At 42.8% G+C, this 26,494-nt stretch overlaps 2 protein-coding genes across 6 annotated transcripts in view; both read right to left on the bottom strand.

Annotated features, from left to right (window-relative positions):
• Arsg (arylsulfatase G) overlaps window positions 1-4,934 on the bottom strand; it is a 116,907-nt gene extending 111,973 nt beyond the window's left edge. Inside the window, exon 1 of one of the 2 annotated variants that reach the window (XM_071603511.1) lies at window positions 4,745-4,934. The gene's annotated coding sequence lies outside the window, so the exon portion shown is untranslated. The other variant, XM_027946319.3, reaches the window with a different exon arrangement.
• A 2,062-nt stretch (window positions 4,935-6,996) lies between these two features.
• Window positions 6,997-16,082, bottom strand: Amz2 (archaelysin family metallopeptidase 2). Of its 4 annotated transcripts, none has more exons than XM_027946225.2 (9): window positions 15,999-16,082; window positions 15,448-15,530; window positions 15,052-15,143; window positions 14,235-14,517; window positions 13,680-13,853; window positions 13,473-13,601; window positions 10,627-10,790; window positions 8,796-8,972; window positions 6,997-7,713 (listed from the first exon to the last, which is right to left on the bottom strand). In XM_027946225.2, exons 3-9 carry the CDS (start codon window positions 15,064-15,066, stop codon window positions 7,564-7,566), a joined length of 1,092 nt encoding a protein of 363 aa, XP_027802026.2. In that variant the 5' UTR covers window positions 15,067-15,143; window positions 15,448-15,530; window positions 15,999-16,082; the 3' UTR covers window positions 6,997-7,563. The 4 variants fall into 4 exon arrangements, with proteins under 4 accessions (XP_027802026.2, XP_027802025.2, XP_027802028.2 ...); XM_027946224.2 differs by having other exon boundaries at window positions 15,990-16,078; XM_027946227.2 differs by lacking the exon at window positions 15,052-15,143 and having other exon boundaries at window positions 15,990-16,078.
• Window positions 16,083-26,494: the final 10,412 nt, after the last annotated feature.

Below are 26,494 nucleotides of genomic sequence, written 5' to 3'. Positions count from 1 at the left end.
ATGATATATTCTTTTGATTTTTTTTTTCAATCACATAAAAATGTTAAAGTCATTATTAGTTTGAGGGCTATTTTAAAAATAGGTGGTGGACTGGTTTTGGCCTGTTGTCAGTAATTTCTGATCTTTGCTCCAAGCCAGTAGCACCATTGTGAAAAATAACAATCTTGATTGATAGGAAAGGATCACTGTGGTCAAAGTCATTCTTAGATCCCAAGGACAGGAAAGATGAGCCAGCTGAAACTCATTCATGAAATAACTATCAGTTTTTATATCCATGATGAAAGAGATTCTGTCTTAAGCCTGTTAACTTCATTCATAATGTTTCAGTATTAACGTAGATGGTTTCCCTCCCCAAAAGTAAAATTATTCCAGTTGTAAAAATGAGTTATGATCATATGTCCTGTTAAGATAAATGCATCTTTAACTGAAATGATGCTTCTGAATCTCTTAACAAAGTCATCGATTCTATGCTCCAATACTGTCTTATGTAGTTTTCGTGCATTTATTTGCCTTGCCTTTACCTTAATCCCAAGGGATAAAACAGAAAATTCATTCTACATTCAGCTTTCAATGGCCCAGATTCAAGTCACCTGAAGGTATTTATTACCTGTAGATATTCATTCTCTGCTACAAATATTCTAACTTAAAATCACCATGATCTGTTGTTTTTTGTTTTGGTTGTGTTTTTCCAGTACTGAGACTTGAACCCAGGACCTGGTGCATGCTCTGCAAATGCTCTAACACTAAGCTCATTCACAGCTCTTTTTATTTTGAGATAGGGTCTTGCTAAGTTGCCTGGGCTGGTCTTGAACTTGTGATTCTCCTGCCTCAGTCTCATGAGTAGCTGGGATTATAGGCTTAGACCACGACACCCAGATATCATGATCCTTATTTTTAAGTAAAAGGGATGTAGAGTTCAGAAGTCATGGGCTTCAAACTTTTAAATGGTTATGAACATTACTGAACACAGTCAACTTAAAGACAATTCAGACATGTTATGCGCTAAAAGACCACTCCTACAAGTAGACATTGCACTGAGAAAAGAGAAGCTGTCCCTGTCTTCAGATCTGTCTTGGATGCAGATATGTGTCCTAAGCCACGGCAAGCACATCCGACTGGTGGGCCCTCCTCTACAAATGACGAAGGAGAATGGGTCCCCCTGGTGTCCAGTCTTTATAACGTCTCTAAGGACACAGAGAACTAGCAACTTTGCTATCTACTCATGCAAAAACTCTCACACTCAACTCAAATTTCCTTCAGCGCCTATTTTCCTAGAGGACAAATTAGACAACAAGGCTGATATCCAGAACGCTTCGCCAAAGATTATTGAGAGAAAACACAAACTGTGGCTATGTATTTATATCATTGACACACCTTCCCAGTAACAAGAAAACAACAAGCATGCCGGCCGCCCGGGCCACCTACCCTGGAATCCAGCCGGAGCTTTAAGCATCTCCTCCACAGCCTTAGTCCCCGGCTTTGCCCCTGAGCTCCAGCCTTGTAGGTGCCCACGTGGCAGCACATGGAAATCAACCAGGCACCTCCAGTGTAAAATGTCCCCAGGGGAACTCTGGATCTTCCTCCTCCAACCCCCCGCCCCTCCTCGCCAAACCCCATCAGCTTGCCTTTCTAAATATATCCAGAACCTGAATGCTTCAGCAGACTCCATCACACCCTTGATCTAAGCCAATATCGTCTTAACTGGATTGTTACCATCATCTTCTAGCTTGTTTGCCAGTTTCCATTCCTGCTACCCACAACCCAGACTTAATTTCCCATATAGCAGCCATGATAATCCTTTTAAATCACAAGTTAGACATTGGTCTTTTTTTTTTTTTTTTTTTTTTTTGTCGTGCTGGGAATTGAACCCAGGCCTTGTGCATGCAAGGCAAGCACTCTACCGACTGAACCATATCCCCAGCCCCAGACATCGGTCCTTAAGGAAGGGCACTGGATGAACTCCCAATGCCAGTACTTCCCCCCGCCCTCCAAATATGCTAAGCCTCAGGCCACACCACTTGAGGTTCCCTTTGCCTGATATACCCTCACTTAGAGGTGTATGTGGTGTAACCTTTTAATTTGGTCACCTCCAAATGTCTCCTACCTACGAAGGCATTCCTGATTATCCTATCCAAAATAGTATGTTTCTATTCTTTGACATAAAAGTAGTTGTTTATTCCTTGATTATCTGTTTCTTCCACTAATACATTAGGATCACAGTTTTTCATTTTTGTTTTGTTTTTGTACTGGGGAATGAACCCAGGGACACTTAACCACTGAGCCACATTCCTGATCTGTTTTATTTTTTATTTTGGGAAAGGATCTTGCTAAGTTGCTTAGGGCCTTGCTAAATTGCTGAAACTGGCTTCAATTCTGCAATCCTTCTGCCTCAGCCTCCCAAGATGCAGGGACTACAGGCATGCACCACCTGCTGGCAGGACAGCAGATTTTTATTCATTGTTATATATCCTCAAGGTTTTGAATAGGGCCTAACACGTGGCAGGTGATGTTCCATAAATATTATTGAAAAAATATGTAAATGAATGAATGAGCTCATTATTTTTCATTGACTTTTTTTCCCCTCTTGAGAAAAAAACCTGGTATCTATTTACAAATAAAGCTCAAGAGAGCCCAGTGTGCTACAAAAAAGGTAGAGGACATTAGGACACTGAAGCACTATGCTCAGAGCCCGCTGGTCCACCAGCTGAGGAGAGGTCTCAAGGTACCCAGCAGGAGTGTCCTATGTGGCTGTATCAGCTTGAGCGGAAAAAAATCATCCATGAGCAGAAATTAACAGTAGGTTAAATATGCAAATGGAGGGCTATTGTCCATGTGGATTCTGTTTTAACCACCTGTTTTCCAGAAGATTTTGAATATATATATTTTTTATTTTTGACATATATAATTACACATATGTGTGATTACACATATTTATGGGGTACAATGTGACATTACATGTATCCAATGTTTACTGATAAGATCAGGGTAACTGGCATATCATCCCATTTATCATTTTTTTGTTGGAAACATTCAAAATTCTCTATGCTATATGGAAATACACTTTTAAAAAAATTCTTACTGGGGACAGAGCCCAGGGCCTCATGCATGCTAGTTAAGTACTCTACCCCTGATTTACATCCCCAGTCCATATTGACATTTTTTATAATCCTTTAATGCCTCAACTACTGATAACAACTGCTTTTCTAAACAGTGTACCTTTTTTTCTTGTGTGTGTGTGTGTGTGTGTGTGCACGCCCGCGCGCGCACCGGCAGAGGCTCCAAGGCAAAGAGTACGTGGACTGATTTCTCTGACTTTGAGCAACCCCAGATGGCCCCACTTGAATAGAAAAGAAGTTGATCTCCTTATATCAACTTCAAGAAGATTAACATTAAACAGGTATGAGAGGTGGGAGGGAAAGGGAGAGAGAAGGGAAATTGCATGGAAATGGAAGGAGACCCTCAGGGTTATATAAAAGTACATACAAGAGGAAGTGAGGGGAAAGAGAAAAATAATACAAGGGGGACAAATGAATGACAGTAGAGGGGGCAGAGAGAGAAGAGGGGAGGGGAGGGGAGGGGAGGGGAGGGGGGATAGTAGAGGATAGGAAAGGCAGCAGAACACAACAGACACTAGTATGGCAATATGTAAATCAATGGATGTGTAACTGATGTGATTCTGCAATCTGTATATGGGGTAAAAATGGGAGCTCATAACCCACTTGAATCAAAGTGTGAAATATGATATATCAAGAACTATGTAATGTTTTGAACAACCAACAATAAAAAATTAAAAAAAAAAAAAAAGAAAAGAAAAGAAGTTGAAAGAAAGTTTAATCTTATAAGCCCTTTTGTAAACAATCTGAAAAAAAAAAATTGGTTTGGTTTTGGGCTGGTGGTATTCTCCTTCCATGAGGTCATGTTGCACAGCGAAAACAACCCAGAACTCACAATCAGGACGCATGGGCTCTGATCCCATTTTCGTCATTGGTTTAACTATCCACAGTTTGCTTGACCTCTAACATGGCCTTGCTTCTGCACCCACAAATGGACTCAACAGTCTCCCTATTATGAACATTTTACAACTGCTTTCCAAAAATGAAAATTCATCTCAAGGAGATACCAGGCCTTTGGCAACCAGAGGGGAGGGTAAGAAGCTGTCTGTGCCAGAAAATAAAAGCATGAGGGAAAACCCAGTCAGGGCTGCACCCAGCGACCCTTGGGTGCCCAAGACCATTCACTCTCACTGTGCTACCAGAGGACACTACCTGACCCTTCGAGGAGCCTTCCTCTCCTACTGGCCCAATTTCATGGGTACATCTTTACAGACAGCCTAGAAACTGTACTAATCTGGAGCTACGTGGTCCAATACAGCACTCTCAAGCCACACGGGCTGAGCACTTGAAATGTGCCCAATCCCAACCGAGAAGTGCTTAAGTGTGAAATACACACCGGATTTCGAAGACTTGATATGAAAAACGAATATAAAAATCTCTTAATATTTATATGATTACATGTTGAAGTATTTTGGGTGCATTGGCTGACTATGTGACTGAAATTAATCCCTCCTGCTTCTTTTTGCAGTTGCCAAAGAGGCCACTGGAGAAGTTAAACTTACACATGTGGCTTGTATGACATTTCTGTTGGACGGTGCTGCTCTAGATCTCAGAATCTAGAAAGTGACGAAGATGGAAACTTTTAAATGAAGCGCTTGTAAATGAGCTACCCGAGAGTTGGTTCCACTCACTGCTCAGCTGCCATCGCCATCCTGATTTTCCAAGGCCAAGCCCAGAGCGCAGCACGCGTGGGTGTGGCGCGGGCCTCCCCCGAGACAGGCCTGCACCGGAGGCTGCGGCGGAGGAGGTTACCCTGGGTCCCCGACGCCCGCCGGGGTAGGCCGGGCTGCGGACTCCACGCTTCGGATCCGGCTAGGGGAAGTCCCTGCGGGCGGAAACAGGTGGCGCGGCTGCTGGCAGCTGCAGGTCCCGCGCCTGCACGCCCGAGCGCAGCCCGGACAGCGAAGCGCTTCCTGCTCTGCTGGGGAGGGCCCGAGCGAGCGCAGGGCCAGCTATAGCAGTCCCGGAGCTGCCTGTTTGGATTTTAGCACTTTGGGTCTGAAGAAGAAACAACCAGGCCCTCTATAACTCATAGGGCTTAGAAATTTAAAGTATTATGGGGCGGGGGTCAGTGACTCACATTGGTAATCCCAATGGCTCAGGGAGATGGGGGCAGAAGGGTCGCAAGTTCAAAGCCAGCTGCAACAATTTGGCGAGACCCTGTCTTAAAATATTTTAAAAAGCACTGGGGATGTAGGTTAGTGATAAAGCCCCCCTGAGTTCAATCCACAACACCTAAATAAATAAATAAAAGAACCTTATCAGGGAAATTTATGCTTAAAAAAAGCAGGCGGACAAGAACAGATGGATGAGCCTTGCCCAGTCCCTCTGTTTAACACTCCCTGTAGAAGTTTGTGTGGACTGAAATGTCACCATTTCATCCTTTCCCTCGATTGAAGATACACTGCTAACTCCATGGAAGTCCAGAACAGGACTTATAACTGAACAACATTTCAAGTTCACATTTCTAAGGTAGTATTTTAGGCAGTGGAAAATCTTTAGTAGTTCAATACTATGTCCATTCAGCATTTGCAGAGCAAAAACCTGCCTGGATTTCTGGTCATTTAGTGAAGATTATTTTTTGAAACTATGATTTAAATATAGAACATTAAAATGTAGTTGCAGTAGACAAATCATATTTTTAAACTTCACTTTAAGAAACTGTCCAGAAGTGTACACAATTAGTTATACACAGCAATTAAGATTGCTTGTTTAGTTCGATTCTTAACAAGAGGGAATGATTTGTTTCAGTCGACCTTGTCCAGTCTCATGTGCAGACCAGGCACAAATGGACTTTATACCTTGTCCAGTTAACTGTAATCCCTAATTTATTGACCAAGGAAATTCGAACTTCTAGGATTGTGATTAATGCTGGCCTACCAGACTAAAATTATGCTTACCTTGTAAGAAAATATAAAGAATGGGTGGTAATTAAAAGCATATTATTTGCCAGGCAGAGTGGCACACACCTGTAATCCCAGTGGCTGGGAGAGTTCAAAGCCAGCCTCAGCATCAGGGAAGCACTGAGCAACAGTGACACCCTGTCTTTAAACAAAATACAAAATAGGGCAGGGATGTGGCTCAGTGGTCGAGTGCTCTTGAGTTCAATCTATGGTTTAAAAATTATTTGAGGAGGAAAGAAAATTCATAACAGAATCCATAAAATTTACATGCTTCTAAATCACAATGAAAGAATTTAGGTTGCAGAGTTAAAAAAAAAAAAAGTACCCTTTTTTAAGTCTTACCCTGAAGGTAAGATAGGAAAGTGGGAAAAAGCTGTCAGCTCACTGGCATCCAATAAAATGTCTCACTGTAGTTTCTAGATTTCTGGGATACATTGACCAAGAGAGGTGGTTTGTCAAGTCTGAGGCTTTCAACTTGTTCACCACCGTGAACTGGTTGATGTCACAGCCTGACAGGCCATCATGGCCACTCTCAGCATCCTGACAGGAAACCCCATTGTACTCACTCTCCATCTCTAACACTTTACAATGCAAAAAGTGAAAGACATTACAGAAATTAACCTGAAACCTGCCAGGCCTGGTGGCCGATGCCTATAATCCCCAGTGATTTGGGAAAGTAAGGCAGAGGGATCACAAGTTCACAGCCAGTCTCTCAATTTAGTAAGTTAGTGTCTCAAAATAAAATAATAAAAGGACTGGGGATGTAGTTCAGTGGTAGAGCATCTCTAGGTTCAACCTCCAGTATCAGGAAAAAAAAACAAAAAAACTCAAAACCTGTTCTAAGCCTATGAAATAAGTGCAACCCACACAAACCAATGCCATTACACATTATTTGCCATACCCCTCACAAACGACTAATGAGTTAAAGCTGAGAACTGCATGGTTCTCTCATGGGTATCACTGCTACTGTCATGTGCAAATACTTTGGAGAGGACGTCACACTTTAATTTGTTAAAAACTGATATAAGCTGATAAAACAGCAAGAAGAAGGAAGATGTAAGGCATGCCTGAGATGAGAAAGGCTCACAGAAAAAGGATGCAGACAGCAAAGTTGGAGGCCATGAAAGCGCACAAAGGCGGTCTGGCTGGGCCTCCTCGCAAGGGACAGCATCTCTTCTAAAAACAAAAGCACCCCTGGAAAATTGTGTTGGTTCTTTCCTTGGGACATATATAGCTATTTTTAAAGTATTTATTTACTTACTAGTTACTGCTAATCCTAACTCTCTTTGAGACACAAACATATTTGAAGAATGGAAACGGATGTGCTCACTGCCACAGACAGGGCTAGTAAACAAGAAGAGAAGGAGGTCATGGAGTTTTTCTTATTCCAGATGAGCCTCAGTTCAGTTCAGGTGCTTCAAGAAGGTTCTATTCCAGTACTCTGACCCAGCTCAGAGTCAGTACACAGTTCATTCCAATGAAGCTTTCAACCCAAATGAGAGCATAATGTGCAAATATTTATTTTATTTACTCCTATCTGAAGGTACTCATTTTTGGAGAACAGCAAGGCATTTCATTATCCACTCTTTCCAATCCTGAAAGGCCTCTACAGGTTTCGGTAAATGCACATTATCTTCACAACTAGGTTTCGGAGTTGCTCTGGGTGTGTCAGCATCATCAATCCACCTCACCAGTGCCTTAGGAAACAGAAGACTCACAGGTTAGCAACGCTGTTTTAGGCAAAAAAAGAAAACTGAGTCTAGATCAGGTTATCTCGACCTGGGATGAGGATGTTGCACTTAATAAAGATGGTTATGAATACAAAACAACACATCGAGGGGCTGGGGTTGTGGCTCAGCGGTAGAATGCTGGCCTAGCACTTGCGAGGCCCTGGGTTCAATCCTCAGCACCATATAAAAATATATAAAATAAAGGTATTGTGTCCAGCTACAACTAAAAAATAAGTATTAAAAAAAAAACCACATTGAATAAAACAGAACATATCAAAATATACAAAATAAAATTGTAAATTGTGTTCAAAAGTATGCATAAGAAAAAAGATGAAAAGGAAATATACTAATTCTTACACTACTTATTTTAGGGTGGTAGGATAATAATTTTCTTTTCTCAACTTGCTAATTATCCCATAAGGTATTATGCTATACCTTTAATTTAATGCTTAAGTGTACACACGTAAGTATATGCAGAAGCATGGTAGACACATGTGTGAAGGCATGGATGCAGACACTTAAGTGCAGTCCCCTGAATGAGCAGTTACCCATGAGTAACCACAGAATGCACACTGATATACGTGTGGGCATACACACTCATGCACACTGAGATTTGGTACCTTCCCTCTTTCTTCTTAAAGAAAATCATCCTTTTATCCTAATGAGGATCACAACCTCTGTCACATATTTGGAAAGATAAATCACGCTCATATGTTTATATATATTTAGTTAGTTTTTTTAATGAACTTTGCTACACAGACTGACATGTATTTTGTTCTGCAAAGTCAGTCAAGCTCTCTCGCCCTAATTAGATGAGAAGAGAAACTTCTTTTACCATTTCTCATAGAACTGCAAGTATAAGGCATAGGCAACCTGAAGTTTTCAAGGAAGGTATTTCTTTGCATTTTTTTTTTTAAACCACAGCTTCCTGCTTATCTTTACACTAATTTCCTTCTGATAAATTACAGCTCTAGAGAAGGAGCTAATTGAAAATGTCAGTTTGTTACTCAGATAACCACTTCCCTCCTCCACCACCACGCCACACTTACTTTGTATCTTTCTGCAATATTGAAGCCAATGGCACACTGCAACTTGCGTAGACAGATAGGACACAGGTTTAGAGGACGACGGTCAGCTTCCTCCAAGTGGTTGGAGCCCTGCATCAGGCATGTGAGCCACTGGCAGTGTCGCAGTCCAAATATGTGCCCAATCTCATGGGATAAAGTCTGCAAAACATTCATGTTGTGGTTTTACAGAGCCACCATTATCAAACAAGTGGCTCATAACTTCTTTTACTTACTTCTCCAAGAAACAGATTTAAAGGAATCAACTTCCTTACCATTATCAACAAAACTTCCAAGCCTTAGTAGTCCTTCATTTCTCTTAAGTATCTGAATACCTTCCTTATTATCCTTAATTAGTTCCTTTGGACCAGAGTTTCTCAACCTCGATATTATTAACATGTTAATTCCACATCGTGGGGAGTTGCCCTGGGCTTTGTAGGATGTTTTGCAGTATCCCTGGCCTCCACCCACCAGATGACAGAACCCCTCTCCAGTTGTGACAATCAAAAATGTCTCCAGATAGGTACAGGGGTGCATATCTATAATCCCAGTCACTAGGGAAGCTGAAGCAGGAGAGTCACAAGTTTGAAACCAGGCTCAACAACTTAGTTAAACCATGTCTCAAATTAAATTTAAAAAAAAAAAAATTTAAAGGTGGATATAGTACAGTGGTAAAGCATCCCACATTCAATCCCCAGGACCTTAAAAATAAAAGTCTCTAGACATTGTTAAATGTCCTCTGGGTGGCAAAATCATTCCTGGTTGAGAATCCTTGCCCTAGACCAGGTGGATATTTATTAAAGTTCAGAATCTGAGATGCTGATTCAATAGGTCTAGGAGGAGCGGGGATGGATCTACATGCTAGTGAGTACATCCGGTGATGCTTTTATGCAGGGGGCTCTTGGCACAGATTTTGAAAACAGTTCTAGCTCGGCGCAGTGGTACATGCCTGTAATCCCAGCAACTCAGGAGTCAGAGGTAGGAAGATCACAAGTTCAAAGCCAGCCCCAGCAACTTAGCAAGGCCCTAAGCAACTTATTGAGACCTGGTCTCAAAGGGCTGGGGATGTGGCTCAGTGGCTAAGTATCCCTGGGTTTAATCCCTGGTTGGGGGCATGAAGAAAACATAGTTCTAAAAGGTGTACTTCAAAGTATAATCCTGGGGAAAGCAGACCTCTTTAACTGAAGACGACGACCATACATCTGGCTATGGAAGGAGGGAAATGAGGAGACCAGCTTTCCAAAGACCAGGGATGGGGAGATAGATATCAGGATCTATCACAGAACTACAGTCGAGGGTTGCCTAGAGCCCCGAAAACAAACGCCTTTTCTCCTTAAAAGGGCAGAGAACAGTGGTTCCCCAAAGTCCTCAGAGAGGCAGTTCTACCTGATGATCAGCCTGAAGGAGTAGGGTACCTACTCATAATGGGATTCAGGAATTCAACAAATAGGACAAGAATATAGCCAAAGCATGTACTAGCAGGACCAAAAAGTGTCACTGACATTATAAATTTTCAATTGTATCCAGTTAGACTGTTTTTATTGCAATATCCACCAAAAGTGTACAAAGACACAAACTCACTTATAATGTTACTTTAAGGGCTGATGATATATGATTAGAAAATGAAGATCTTATTAAAAAAAAAAAAAAAAAAAAAGCTACAGGATTTTTTTTTTTTATATTTATTTTTTGGCGGACACAACATCTTTGTTTGTTTGTGGTGCAGAGGATCGAACCCAGGCCGCACGCATGCCAGTCGAGCACGCTACTACTTGAGCCACATCCCCAGCCCAGCTACAGGATTTTTTAAACTCACCTTACAGGATCGCAGCAGCAAAACACTAGTGATTTCAGGAATAAAGTAGTTATCAAAAATGGCATAGTCACTGGAAGATTTTTTATGGAGCTTCTTCACTGTGCCTTTATAATGTGAGCTATAGAAATCGCTGCCATATCTAGCAAAGCTGAATATCCCCACTCCTGCAGAAAGAAAAAAAGCAACCACAGAATGAGGGCAAGATTCCTGAAGGAAAGACCAAAGCAGAGCTTTCTAGAATATCCGCTCAGTGAGGGCACCTCTGTGTTACTGTGTTCACAGTCCCATACCCTTAAGGTTTGCCAACACAAAGGAGGACGTTTCCCCTTCCAAATCTTCACCTGTTATCCAGTTTGCCCTGCCTATAAAACTCAGTACACTTAAGGTCAAATCTAGCGAATCTGGAAGTTTCCAAGTTTCACAAAAAAAGTCTTCTTCTCAAAGAATAGTCAAAATCAAGTACTTCCAAAGGAGTCATGAGAAATAATCGTGTAAACAAAAGACAGTAGTGGTTTTACTTTAGGAACACAACAGTTCCCAGTTTCGTGCATATAAATAAGGGCTGTGGGCCTTCCCTCATACCCTGCACACTGCCCAGGTGACCTGGAAATATGTTCTGGACCATGACTTCAGACAGAATAGCCTCTTTCCCTCCCGCAACTCCTTTTAGTAAAGACAAGAATACAGCCAATTATACTGCACAACTCTTACTATGCAGCTGGTATTGGGTGATCAGAATAAATACCCTTGTCACTGACTTCCTGTGTAATATTTAGAATCTACCATCTTTGTGTGCCCGGAGAACACAGTTTAATATATAACTCACTGTACAGGAGACTGATTTATAACCTGACTTTACATTATCACCTTTTTCTTTTTGCTCTATTGGGGCTACAACCCTGAGCCTCCTGCATGCTGTGCAACACTCGACCCAGTAATGTCTATCCTGAAATTTTTTTGGTAAGGAAATAAACTCATAGTAAATTTGTCCAATCAAACTTGATTCAAAAAGAATATTCTTCACCTCATGCTCAAAATGCCAGAAATGAGCATTTACATTAGTTCTCTACTAATTTACTAATGTAAATGCCCTTCCCTATTTAAAAATTAGGGAAGGCTGGCATTCTGGAAGTTCAGAAAAAAACTACATCTAATCATGTATCACAAGTGACCTCCACTGGGCCAAAGTATGAGTGTAATTCATATAACATGTTTTAGTAAGAACATTTCTGTTTCCACAAATAGATTATTTTCTTTAGTAATGTTTATAAATTAAAAAATACCAATCTGGACACTCAGGGAAAACAAAGTTCCTTGTGGTGCAATACTGTCTTACTGCACAGCAGATCAGTCCTGCTAACACACACATTTTGTGGAGATTGAACCCAGAGCAGGGTTAACACTGAGCTACTCCCCAGTCCTTTTTATTTTTTGAGACAGGGTCTTGCCAAGTTGCCAAGGCTGGCCTTGAACTTGTGATCCTCCATCACTTACATTATGTATATCATGCAATATTACCCTCTCCCCAAAAAAGGATTAAAAAAGAAAGCTTGGCAGAATGTTTCCTGACCTTCCCAAATACATAAGATAAATTAGCCAGCAATATCTAGGTAAACAAACAAGTTGTTTTTAAGTTATTTTTAATGTTTCCATCTCTATCAGGTTAATGATAAAAGGAGGAACTTTTGATGAAAAGCTAGCTCACATCCCCAAAATTACCAAAACAGCAGTGACCCCAGTCTACAAGAAAGCATGTGGGTAGGGTCATAGGGGTGACGGCATAAGGAACCTCATGGAATGAAGACTTGAGAATGAAGGAGTAGGTGAGAAGAAGCTTCCACCTCTAAATAGAAAGAAAGGTTCGCCAGAGAAAGTGTCCCCACTTGAATTTGTGATCCTGGATCCTCCCATTTCAGCCTCCTAAGTAGCTGGGATTACAGACCAGCATCACCTTGCAGACTATTTTATGCACTTTTTATGGATAGGCACTGTTATGTAAATTATATCCAAATGACTGAGTGAAATAGGTGTTATTACCTCAAGGGTGGGAATGGCTTACTAAAGTGTGGTGAGCCGCTTCTGCCGTTTCTGCAGACTATGGTCGCCATTACGAGATGGCGCTGGCTCCGCTGTGGTATGTGACAAACAACTCCTTATCTGAGAGAGTTGGCACATGATTTTTCACCACCCTGTGAGAAAGTTCCACGCGGCAGCTTTGCATTGGGGCTTGGGATGCTTTATTAAGGCTGGGAGGGCATCCGGGAAGGAGAGAAGAAGAAAGAATAAGAAATATCAAGGGACCTGAATAAACTGCTGAGAGAAGATTCCTGAGTTGCGTCTTCCTTGCGGGCAAGGGGTCGCGACACTAAAGAACCCAGAACTTCAGCATCTAAGGACAGCATAGTCCCCATGATGGCATGCATGATGACTCACTGAAATTACTATGTAGTTTTAATATATTAAAACTATTATTGAATTGGGGATGTAGCTCAGTGATAGAGCACTTGCCTAGCATGTGATCCCCAGTACCACAAAGAAAAAAAAGTTAAAAAAAAAAGTCAAAAATAGTGGCACGCACCTGTACTTATGAATCTGGGAGGCTGAGGCAGGTGGTCCCAAGTTCAAGGCTAGCCTTGGCAACTTAGTGAGATCCAGCCTCAAATAAAAAATAAAAAGGACTATGGATGTAGCTCAGTGGTATAGCACCTCCGGATTCAATCCCCAAAACCACAAACTAAAAAAAATTATTATTAGTTGGATTTTGTCCTTTTTTTTTTTTTAAACAACTTCAAATATTCTCTAGCAGACAAAGTTTTTTTTTTACCAACAATGTGAAAAAGGAATACCATCTGTCAAAGAAGCCTGTCCAAAGACAAAATTCCAGGAATCTCTTGGGTAAAGATCAATCATTGTTACTCCCACAACACAGAAAGCATCTTCAGGTTTCTTCTTTTTTAAGAACTTCAGGATATGCCCTATTTAAAAAGAAACATATGTATGTACATTTACATTATATATTTCCTTAATTCAAATTGCAAAGCTGCTTAATTCACCTGCATGAATTTGTAAATTGCGTGTGTGATCATTCACTCTAAAAGAACACCGTGTGGCAGAAACAGAAACCGGTTCTAGGAGTTTTACACTCATGCCATAGAAAAATGCTTCACAGTAGCCCTTGAGCCATTTAGTATATTCTTCACTGATAACTCTGGTGTTTCCTAGAGATCCTATAATAGGGGGAAAAAATTAAAGACAAATTTTAAAATGATTATAATATTCAGTCTTTACCTCAATCCACAAATAAGAAATTTGGAATCAGAAACAAAACTCCAAATTTTCAATATATCTTAATAAGGAACATAAAAGAAAATATGGATAAAAAGAAATAAAATGTTCACTTTTAAGTTAGTTTAGCTACAAAACTTCTATTATTGCAATGAAAGATCACTTGCCTAGCATGCACAAGGCCTTGGGTTCAATCCCCACCACAAAGAAATTTAAAAAGCCATAAAAATTTGCCCACTTCAATCAGACCAATGGCCCAAACCATCCCTGACAACACAGCCACAGCAAAACCAAACTAAAACCATCATATTTCCAATATATACCAATGGCCAGTAAATAAATACTGTGCTTCTCTGGAGAGGGTATCTTTCTGTAGGGATTACTGAAAAACTGCTCAAAGTCTTGAGGAGCCTCAGGATGTGAGATTATCCAGTCTGATTGTGACTGCAAAATAATAGGTCCATAAAGATCACTGGTTGGCTGGAAGGCTTCCTTCATTAATTGCTGTTCCCTAGCATCTAATTTCTCATACTGTGACACAAGCACTGGGTTCTTGGAGATGAGAGCTCTTTTCAGTGTCTGTTCAGAGTGACGGAATACTTGCATCTGCCAAAACAAAAAACATGTAGTGAGAGATAAAATGCATATCTATCTTGGAGACTTTACCTATACTTCATATACATGTCTGCTTTCTCTCTTCAATGGCATTACTAATTCCTAATGTCTTAGAGTGGTCCCTCAGAAAGTTGCCCCTACTTCTAATTTCTTGGGGACAGTATCTAAGAAACTGAAAAAAAAAAAATCATCAAATTCACTCCTCCCTTACATATGGAACCTGCTTCCATTATAAAAACTAGTGGTGACTATATGAGCATGAACTGATATCCAATTGCCTTCAACCATCTGTATCATAATCACAATATTATGAGTTGACTCATTGGGACCACATGAAAAATACTTATCCTTTCCAATATGACTCAAGAATACCAATACCAAACAAAAAGAGAACTAATGTAAATGCCCATTTCTGTAATTTAACTCAGGTTGACAAGATATACCTCAACCACTGAAATTATCATCTCAGAGTCATGTTACACTGGGGAAGACATCAGATGACTAATCAAAAGCCAGAAGACTCACAATGACAGGTCTCATCCATCACATCATGTTCCTATGTAGAGCTTTCATCCTTCCCTTGAGTGAGGCAAACAGATGGTACACCATGAGGCTTTCTGAGTTAGAAAAGGAAAAAAATTGAACATCTCTGTCTGGATCCTATAATATTTTTTCATTATCTAGATTTTTTTTTCAGTTTGATAACAGAAAACTGATGAGAAGACTTAATTTCTTCTCTGATTGAACCTCTGAATTCTATCTCAAGTTCATGGGGGTGGCAAAAATTCTAGACCAAAGGTCTTTTTGGTCAAAGCTCTGACATGAGCACAGGATCATCCTCACTCCTTAAGTGTCTGGCCTAACATTTTATTTCTACAGGATAAAATGTAAAGCAAGAGGTGGCCTCTATAGTATACCTACCTTTAAAAAGGAAGGCTCCCATTGAAGTGTTTACGTTACAAGGACAGGCATATCCGGAAGGTGCTGTGGAGGGTGTCTTCACCCTAACATAAAAAAGACGGTGTGAAACGTCGGAAGACCTCCTCCAGCTTCCCAGGTCTAATCTGGACGGAGATGCCCAAGTGGGACAGGGGGCGCAGCAAAGGGTCACTGCAAAGGGCTGGAGGCCCGGGATGCTTCGGTCCTAAAACCGGAACATCCAGGCAAAGCAGAACTAGCCAGTCACCATAGCAGGTGGCCCTCGTCAACTCGCACTTTGGGCTCGACCCCAGTCCCCGCCCGGTGTGGCGGTGTGGCGTAGGGCCTTCCCCGGGGCTCTCGGTTCTCCTTTTCTCCCTGGGGAGCATCTTGAAAGGCCGGGCCTAGCTCCCCGGAGACACCTGCCCCCGCTGCTTCTGCCGCGGCCGCCTCCCCATATCCGCATCCCTCCCCCGAGACTGCCTCTCCAACCGGGAGGCCCAGCACGGGCAGCCACCTCCCGAACCCAAACAGTCCTACCGCACCTCCCTCACCCCGACAGGCCTCCCCGCTGCCCGCCGGCCTCCCGCGCCGCCCCAGCGCGCATGCGCCTCGCCCTCGGCGCCGCGAGCCCCGCCCGCCGATTGGCCCCGCCCGCCGATTGGCCCCGCCCATCGCGCCCATGCCCATTGGCTCCACCCGTCACGCCCTTGCCCTCTGGCTCCGCCCCCTCGTCCGCGCCACGCCTCTCTCGCCTCGCCCCGGAGCACGGGGAGGGTTCGGCAGACTGGATCCCGGACTGGATCGGCGAGCGTGGCTCTGGTCTCCTGGAGCAGAGGTCAGCGAGAAGGGAGGGAGACGCCAGAACTAGCGCCCGCCATCGTCTTGTCCTCTCTCGGCCTCGCGGGGGCGCCGCGACCGGGTTCCTGAGGGAGTGCTGGGACGCTGCCGGGGTTGCCTGTGGGTGGCTGCTCAGCGAACCGTGGGTTAGAGACGCGCCCTCGGCGTAACTTAACCACGCAAGTCCGAAATAAGTCAGCGGTGGCCGCAGGCTGACGCAGAGCCAGGGCGCACGCTCGCCCGTGCCCTCACCCACTGGACTTTCCCTTCCTGCTTGGTTAGCCGACTGGGGCGACTTCACCGGGCTGAGCAGGCCGGAAGGCGATGGCCAAGAGGCTGTGTAGGAGAAGGCGCCGGCGGGCCAGCGGGCCAGCGGGCGGGCAGGCGTGCACTGAGCCAGATGTGCAGCCTAGGCGTAGGTAGGCCCTTCACCCTCTGGGGCCTCGCGGATCTCATGCAAAACAAGGATAGAGCTCTGAATCCCGAGGTCCGCGGGGGCCCAGGGAAGTTGTGTCAAAGTGCAAGATTCCCTGGCCCCCTCGTATGCTGTACAGCCCTTCATGCGTCTCAGTGCCTAGCAGACGCTGTGGATGGCCAAGCTGGATAATGCCACCGCGTATTCCCAATTAAAAATAGCTACCTAATAAGTATCCCCTCTCCCTTTGAAATGTCGGACCTGGAGGTGATCTCCAGACAGGTCCACCCCCACACACACACACAGCCTTACTACCCAAATCGGTTCATTCTGCCTATGACTCACCCCGCACTCCACCCTGTTGGTGATAGAGCTTCCTGCAGAGGAACCCTGAAGAAGCCCTGTGTCTCCAAACACCTTTTCCCATTAGATTTCTTCAAAGACCTCACCTTAAGGGACACAACTTTCCTCCCTGGACCCCTTTCTTTCTTCTCAAACTTCCCTCAAAAACACTCGTAAGTCCCTGTTTTCACTTACCAGTATTGTCCCATCACTTCAAAGCAACCCTGCTCTCTTCAAAGTCAGAACATTTTACCACACTCTGGTTTTTTTCCCATCCTATTCTCCTTCCCAGCCTCCAGAAGGACACACAGTTTCTTAATTTCAGCTGTTGTCTTCTTACAGGACACTAACTCCAGGTGTTTGGTCTCTTCACCTACATTAGTCACCTCTGCCTCTGTTTATTTGTTGACCCTCCTGGATGTTGAAACCTCAAAATTTGTTTCTGAAGTCTCAGCGCTCATATGCAATAGTACCTGTAACCATTCTTCAATAAAACACATTCATGCCATGGTTGTTCTCAAAGTTTTAAGCTGGAAAATGCTGAGGCATCATTCCCACAATGCTTGAGCAGAAGCAGCCTTCGTGCATGTGTGTTTGACTGAATACTTGTTTCCAGACAGTCTGTCTGTAAGTGTGGTCCATAAACATAGGCGAGCAGATTGCCTGGGAAACCCTAGAACTCCTGCTTATTAGCATGTGACCTGCAGCAATTATTTGACTTTGTAATGGTCTCCTCCCTAGTTTGTGCAATGGATATAATAATAACACAGACCTCACAGGATTGGGGGGGACCAAATGACTTCCTTTGGATATTGTGTCTTTTGACTGAATGGCTATCTTCTGATATCTACTCATATATTGGAACACCAAGAGGTCATTTTAATCATTTTCCAAAGACAATAGTAACCTGGAAAAATACAAAGAGGAAATAAAGTGCAACAGAGAAATATTTATGTAGTATAACCCTCTTTTATTTTAAGAAGATGTGCCAACAAGTTATAATAATTATTACCTAAGTATAAAGAGATTTGGGGTGGGATTCGATTTTTCTCTCTCCCTCTTTATTTATTCATTTGTACTATCCCAAGTGCCTACAATAAATGTTTATTACTTTTATAGTCCAAAAGCAATGTGTTTTAAAAGCAATGTGTTTGGGGACTCTAAATACGCAAGCCACCCGTGGCATGGCAGCTGCTGCGCGTTCTAGGCGGTTCCCTGCTTCCCTTTTGCTTCTTACTCCTGTGACCCCTCCCCGGTTCTTTTACCCTACAATCTCTAAATTTTCCTTACCCTGATATTCCACTAATTAGGGATTCATCAAGATAAACAACCAAACTATCATGGTTCCCCCTAGTACATTAACTTTATTTTAAAACAATATATATATATAAATACACCAAGTACATGTTTTTAAAAGCTAAAAAGTACTAAAAGAGTTGTAATGAGAGGCCATGGTCCCCACTCCACAGGCCAGCTTCCCACAGACACTGCTGTCAGCACCTCAGCTGAGGTCCCTGATGTGGTCCCCATGTTTCTAAACAATGTGTATAGTAGGCCTTCTTGATCTGTTCATTGTAGTTGCCATCTGTTGTTTTGTTGCCATGATAGATGGGGACTAAACTCTCATAATACGTCCTACCTCCCATTCCTCTCAGTGGGGTTCTGTCACAAATTTGGGATGAATCTGTAGTTGGTATTTATATTATGATGGTTATGAAAACGTTGTTCACTGCAGAGCCAAGTCTCATGTAGTGTCTGTGTTTCCCTTCTTGCTTTCTTTTTTTCTGGTACCAGGGATTAAACCCAGAGACACTTAACCGCTGAGCCACGTGCCGCATCCCCAGCCCTTTTTATTTATTTTGAGACAGGGTCTTACTAAATTGCTTAGGGCTTCAATAAATTGCTGAGACTGGCTTTGAACTTGCGATCCTCCTGCCTTGCCTCCCGAGTTTCTAGGATTACAGCTGTGCGCAACTACATCCGACTTGTGCTTTCTTTCCTGTAGAACTCTTTATTTCATCCTGGAGTTAATTATCATTTCATTTGTGTTATTTAGTTTTAAAATTATACAACATACATGACTAGTTTTTTGTTTGTTTGTTTGTTTTTGTTTTGTTTTGTTTTGACACTGGTGATTGAACCCAGGGGCCCTCTACCACTGAGCCACATCCCCAGATCTTTTTATTTTTGAGACAGGGTCTCACAAAGTTACCAAGGCTGGCCTCAAACTTGTTACTCTCCTGCCTCAGCCTCTTGAGTCACTGTGATTTTAGATGTGCACCACCCTACCTAGCCACTTGATTTGTGTTTTGTTTTGTTTTATTTTGTTTGACATCCTGATTATTTAGGCTTTTGTTTTTTAATGATTCATCATCTCTGTTACAGACTTATCATCATTTTCTGCATAGCCCAAGGGCAATGGTCGCACTTTTTCTCTGGGAACATCCTTCCACTGTTCCAATCTAAAGCTGGTCCTCCTGGGTCTGCTGCACAGCTGTCACCCTGGGTCTGCAATTCACTCCTCAACTCTACTGGCTCCCTGTTTCTTAATTCTTAAATTCTGTGTCCTCCCCTTTCTTAGCTTACTCCTTTGACTTCACCAGCACATCCCCCAGAACCTTCTGGAATAAAGGTACATGGACATATTTTGAGATCTTGCATATTTGAAAATGTTTCCATTCTGTCCTTGTATTTGATGGCGAATGTTCCCTGGGTTGATGTGGAATTCTAGGTTGGAAATCATTTTCCCTCAGAGTCATAAAGAATTCGTTCCAGTTTCTTCTCACTTCCAGTGTTGCTACTGAGACATTCATGCCATGTGACTCTAGTTCTCTGTGTGATGCCTGCTACTTTTAGGGAGGTCTTAAGGTCTCCTCTTCATTCTTTTGAGTTCTGAAGCCTTCTAAAGACTTGCCCTTGTCGGAGTCTTTCTTCCTCATTGTCTTGCTTACTTGGTGGACCCTTCAATCTTGAGACTCTGTCCTTTTGAGAAATTTTCTTGTATTGTTTCTTTGATAATTTCTTTCCCACCATTTAGCTGGATATTGGACTTTCAGTCTGGAGTCCTTCATTTTCTTTCACATTTTTCCACCTATCTTTTTGTATTATTTTCTGAAATTTCACTGACTATTTCTATTCTTATTCTGTGTGTGTGTGTGTGTGTGTGTGTGTGTGTGTGGTGCTAGGGATCAAACCCAAGGTCGTATGCATGCGAGGCAAGCACTCTACCAACTGAGCTATATCTCCAGCCCATGACTGCTTATTTTTTAAACATTCTCTTTTAATTAGCAAAAGCCCTTTCTTGATATGATTGTGACTTCTTTTGTGTCCTGAATGTTTGTAACCTCCATAAAATTCTTAACTTGAAACATAATCACCGTAATCACCGAAGTGATGAATCAGAAGGTGGAGGTCTCTGGGAGGTGAGCAGGTCATGAACATGGAGCCCTCATGAGTAGAATTATTGCCTTTATAAAAGAGACCCCAGAGAGCTAGCCCACCCCTTCCACTGCACGAGGACACAGAGAGAAGGCCCCAGAGGGCCCTAACCAAACACTAAATCTGCCAGTGCCTTCTTGGGCTTCCCAGCATCCAGAACTGTGAGAAAACATTTCTGCTGTTTGTGAGCCACTGGGTCTATAGCATTTCGTTACAGTAGCCTCAGCCGACTAAGACACACCCTTCCTCATTTCATGGTCTTCTCTTATCTCTCTTTGGAAATTAAGCATACTGCCTTTGCAATTTTGTTTTGCTGTTTCTTGTTTTGGCCTTTTCCCCTCATGTTAGAACTTCCCATAAACATCTGGTAATCCCTGGCTAGCTTTTGAGATTTCACTGGATGGCACAAAAAAAAAAAGACAGTGGAGGATTCTGTGTGTGTGAATTTGGCTTGTCCCCTGGGATTCTTGGAGGTGAGGGGGCAGAGGGCCACCTCTTTTGCAATTCTTTGATGTCTTAGGAGGCAAGTTTTTTTCTGTGCCTCAGACAGTTTTCAAAAACTACCACAATCTGCTCTGTGTGTGTAATCTCTCTCTACATATAAATTATTATTATATACTATTTTATATAAAAAGCAAGAGCTCTTTCAGGCGGAGGGCCAGTGAGTCACAGTGTGCCAGGGAGTCTCTACTTTGTGGCCATCCTGGTTTTTCCAGTAAAGGGTCATTTCCTGACTGTCAGTGTTCTGGAAGCAGGGTGCAGTTAGAAAAACCCAAGAGTCTCCCTAATATGTGTGAAAATTCTGAAACTTTAACCGCCCCCCCCCCCATTGCCAAAGGACTCTCAAGTGTCACAACCAACCCATTTTTAACATGAGAATACATGAAGAGGTTCTTAGTCATTCACCCACTAGTATGAATTAATATCTGCTTGGTTTGCTTTTCCTCTAGCCCGCAGCTGATATCAACTCCCCCGAGGAAATAGATATGTGATTGGGCAGGAAGCAGGAAGGGGGGTGGTCATTTAGGGTCACAGACACCCTGGAGAGGAAAGCAGCCCAGAGGAGATGAGACAGATTAGAGGAGGGTGCTGTAAACCAGAGAATAGAGCCCAGGAACCAGATGTCTGTGTTTAAATTATGCTCAGAGCTAGAACTGTGTGTAAAGGAGCCAACATCTGTCTTCTCCCTCCTGCACTCAGAGAACCTGCCCACAAAGATTCGCTCCCCACAGCAGGAATTGAAAGGTGCTGTGCAATCCAACCTCACACTGACAAAGCTGGTTTCTGGGGGGTTTGGCAGAGGAGCGTTTTTTTTTTTTTTTTTTTTTTTTTTTAGTTTCAAACAGCAGCCAACTTAAAAGTCATCTTTTGGACTCTGTCCTGTTTGCAAACTGAGGCACGATTCCCCTATAATGGCCAGCTCTGGTAGTGCCGAGGGAGAGAAGCCATTAGCTGAAATGGAAGCAAGAGATCTTTCAGTCCATTAGCTAAAAAGAAAAGATTTTTTTTCATCCTTTATTATTTATGATTCGTGACTTCGGTTGCTGTTTCCTGGAACAAATGTTATGGTTCTACTTCAACTTCTATTTACTGGAGCGAATAGATGCTTATCAGCAGCCAGACTACAAATTGCTAAGCAGTCAGTCAGGCCTCTGCTGAGTGTGGTGGCCTCTTTTGCAATTCTTTGATGTCTTAGGAGGCAAGTTTTTTCCTGTGCCTCAGACAGTTTTCAAAAACTACCACAATCTGCTGTGTGTGTATGATCTCCCCCTACGTATAAATTATTATTACGTACTATCATATATAAAAATTGCATATGGACACAGTGGGTTTAAAATATTGATCAAAGACAGACTTCAGTTTTTACTTTAAGACTGTCTCTTCCTGAGAATTAGGAGCTGGGAGTTCCAAGGGGCCTCCATTAGCATGTAGGAGGACTCGGTGGGAGCTACGAAAGTTAGCAGGAGGGAAAGAAAAAGTCCCAGGCCAGTGACCTCTGTGACCACGGGAGGCTGCCATGGTCTCCCACACGACTTCCCCAGCCACAGTTTCGGGAGGACAGTGTGGTCCCCTGCAGGGCATCCGTCTGTAGGGTTTTCGGTTTTGCTTTTGTGTTCCCCTTCTGCAGTCTCTCTAGAAGGGGGGGGCAGGGCAGTGAACAAGACGGATAAATGAAAGAGGACTCTCAGCACTGCCCAAGCGTCAAACAGCAGCCCACTGCCTCGGTGGCCTCTGTGGGCACACTGAAGGCATCCTCTGTGTCCTTTTAGACTTTCTTGGGGAGGGGACACTGCTTCCCTGAGACAACCAGCTTCCTTTTGGACCAACAGAGGCAGGCACACTCCTGCCAGGAGGCGGAAGGAGGGTGACCCAAAGCCAGGACCTCTGCTCTGACCTAGCCGGGAAAGGCCTCTGGCTCTCAGGTGCCCCTCAAGGATTCCTCCCCACTAGATGGAAACCACTTAGCCCTCCAGGCTGTGGTGGCCTCTGAGGGGCTGCCCTGGCACCATGAGCTCTTGACACCTTGCCTCAAAGTCACCCTTTGTGGGAGGAGAGGCAACTCCCCCATGAACACCTGTGGGGTCCTCCTCTTGCTGACATAGGCACAGGACAGGCAGGTACCTGAGAGCTCTATGGCGAGAGATGGAAATAAGAATCGGTGCAGAAGAAACCGGAAAGAGCATCGGCAGAGGTGACAGTAATGTGGTGTAAAAACATATATTTCAATGTGCAATGTAAAAACTTCTGTTTTAGTCAACATCATGAAGAAGAATAAGACATACTTAGAAGAATAGTCAGAAGAACAAAATCATGCCTGATCCTTTTTCTCAGAAATAACCCAAATGAACATCAACTGAACTTTTTGACTTTTTTGTGGTATGCACAACAAAATTGTGACAGTATGGGACTTCCCAAATTGCACATTCTGGTCCTTCTGTCTACTTCTTATTCCAAAAAGAATATGTCGTGTATAAGGATGTTCATAACAGCATTGTTTGTAATTTTGCAAACCTGAGAATAAATGGTCATCACTAACTTTGACAAAGAAATTTAATTAATAAAGTTATAATCTCCCAATAAAATATATGTTGTCATTTAAAAATTCAATTTCATCTTATATTTATTAACATGGAAAGATGTCGCTAAGATCTTGAAAAAATGTTTTTAGAAGTTTCAAAACAGTGTATATCAATACTACTTATAGAGCCAGACTCTGCGGCTCATGCCTGTAATCTCAGCAGTTGGGGAGGCTGAGGCAGGAGGATCAAAAGTTCAAAGGCAGCCTCAACAATTTATCAAGAGGCCCTAAGCAACTCAGTGAAACCCTGTCTCTAAATAAAATATTTAAAAAGTGTTGCAGATGTGGCTCAGTGGTTAATGCCCCCTGGGTTCAATCCCTGGTACAAAAAAAAAAAATTATATAAAAATATGGGTATGTGTGTGTCTAAAGAATGACATTTGAGCTGGGCACAGTGGTGCATGCTTGTAATCCCAGCGGCTGGGGAGGCTGAGACAGGAGGATCACAAGTTCAAAGCCAGCCTCAGCAACAGCAAGGTGCTAAGCCACTCAGTGAGACCCTGTCTCTAAATAAAATACAAAATAGGGCTGGGGATGTGGCTCAGTGGTTGAGTGTCCTAGAGTTTATTCCCTGGTGCCAAAAATAAATTGATTAATTAAAAAGAAGGATGTTTGCCACAATATCTCTTGGGAAGATGAGCCTACATTTTTTTAAATATATTTTTAGTACTATTTGAATTTTTGCATACATTTTTATGGGTGCATGATAATTATACATAATGGTGGGATTTGATGTTACGTAGTCACATATGCTCCCGATATAACAATAGAATTTGGCCAATACCATTCCCAAGCATCTCCCCTCTCCTTCCTTTCCTGCCTCCCCAGGTCTCTTTCCTGCACTCGGCTCATCTCCCTTCGGTTTTCATGAGACGCCCCCTGCCTCTCTTCTCCTTCTTCCTCTTCAGCTTCCACACATGAAAGAAAACACATGACCCTTGACCTTCTTCCTACCAACGGCCTCGCGTTCCATCCACTTTCCTGCAGGTGTCGGAAGCTCCTTCTTCTTTATGGTTGAGTAGAACTCCATTGTGTTTAAATACCGCGTTTCCTTTTTTGGTATTATTTAAATGTGCTTGTGTAATGAGCATTTATTGGTTTTATTTTTTAAATAACTATTCATTTGAAAAAAATTAGTGTAGTCTATACTTATAAAAATATATTTATTTTATAATGAGTAAAAATGAGTTACATACATGTAGCTATGGGATTAAACCCAGGGGTGACCTAATACTGAACCACACCTCCAGCTCTTCTCTAAAAATGTTTATTTTGAGACAGGGTCTTGCTAAGTGGCCCAGGCTGGGCTTAAGCTTATGATCCTCCTGTCTCAGACTCTTGAATAGCTGGGTTTATAGGCACATATCACTGTGCCTGGCTTTCAGTTTTGTATTTTATATTGTTCTATGTAAATTTACATATTTTAGATTATTTTAGATAAAAACTTACAAGTACAAAAATATGCAGATTTTAAAATTTAATATATACAATGTACATATAAATGTTATATGTAGGTACAAAAACAAGTTTAAAAACTTATCTTGGGGGGCTGGGGTTGTGGCTCAGCGGTAAGTCGCTCGTTTAGCACATGCGAGGCCCTGGGTTCGATCCTCAGCACCACATATAAATAAAATAAATACAATAAAGATATTGTGTTTAGTTACAACTAAAAAATAAATATTTAAAAAATATTCTCCATTAAAAAAACTTATCTTGTGTTTGTATGCATTTTTTTTTTTTAAAGGATGACTCTCTGTGATATTTTAAACATTTTGGGGAGAGAAGAGTAACATTTTGGGTTGAATCTTGGCACAGTGGAGACTGACCCGTCCAGGGCAGCCTGGCCGAGGGAACAGCGTGTACCCAAGGCAGGATCACGACAAAGCACAGCTCCTTTGTTGGCACAAATCTCCCCTGACATCTGACACCAGGTATTCTCTCCTACTGGTCACTCTTCTTTGCTTTTCTGGGTCACACTTCTCTCTGGCCTCCCTGTTGGTCAGCCATGCCCCTGGAGGGGCCCTGTGGGACAAGGTACCCGTTAATGGCTATGGCTGTGCAGGATAGGGGCTCCAAAAGGACTACACTGATGTCCATCACGGTGTTCCTGAAGATGGAACATGGTGGACAGAACATGGAAACCCTGGTGGGTGGAGCTGGGTTCAAGTTCAGGCCCCACAGTTCCTCAGTGGCCCATCTGGAACAAGATACTTCACCTCCCTGACACTCGGTGTCCCCAAATAGGGACAATAAGAACCTCTGCCCCACAGGGTTACTGAGACAATTAAATAAGACGGGGAACAGCCCCTTACACCTGTTTATGACCAGACGTGCTGACCACAGAAATAAAAACAGCCGTGGCAAAGCCCCAGAGGCAAAAAGCACAGAGCTGTGACATTTAGCGGGTCTTTTTTTTTTTTTTTGCGAAGAAACCAACAAGCACTTGTGATATATCCTCGTGGTTGAACAAATTGGTCACAAATTCTAATTATGGAAATCGTCTCTGACAAAATGGCCTGTTGATGTGTCACCACTGGTGGTTTAACTCTATAGGCCTGGGGGTGTTCCTGGGACCATCTGAGACAGTATATTTGAATGAAAAGAAACCGGTGATTTTTTTCCCCCCTGTACCAAGGATTGAACCCAGGGGGCCTTAACCACCGAGCCACACCTCCAGCCCTTTCTTATACTGTATTTAAAGACGGGGGTCTCACTGAGTTGCTTAGGGCCTCGCTAAGTTGCTGAGGCTGGCCTTGAACTTGCGACCCTCCTGAAAGCACTGATTTTTAATTATTTTTGCTCCAGTGTTTTCCCTTACTGCCGTGACAGTACCCTGCTTCAGAAACAACAAGTTGTAAAAAACAACTTCCGCTTTCCTTCCTTGAGCCCCTTCTCTTGCACTTGCTCCTATTTTAGATTTCCTCTTTCCATGAGAT

The sequence above is a fragment of the Marmota flaviventris genome, chromosome 17 (assembly GCF_047511675.1).
Source record: "Marmota flaviventris isolate mMarFla1 chromosome 17, mMarFla1.hap1, whole genome shotgun sequence".
Classification (NCBI taxonomy): domain Eukaryota; kingdom Metazoa; phylum Chordata; class Mammalia; order Rodentia; family Sciuridae; genus Marmota; species Marmota flaviventris.
This window is presented reverse-complemented; position numbering and strand designations above follow the sequence as displayed.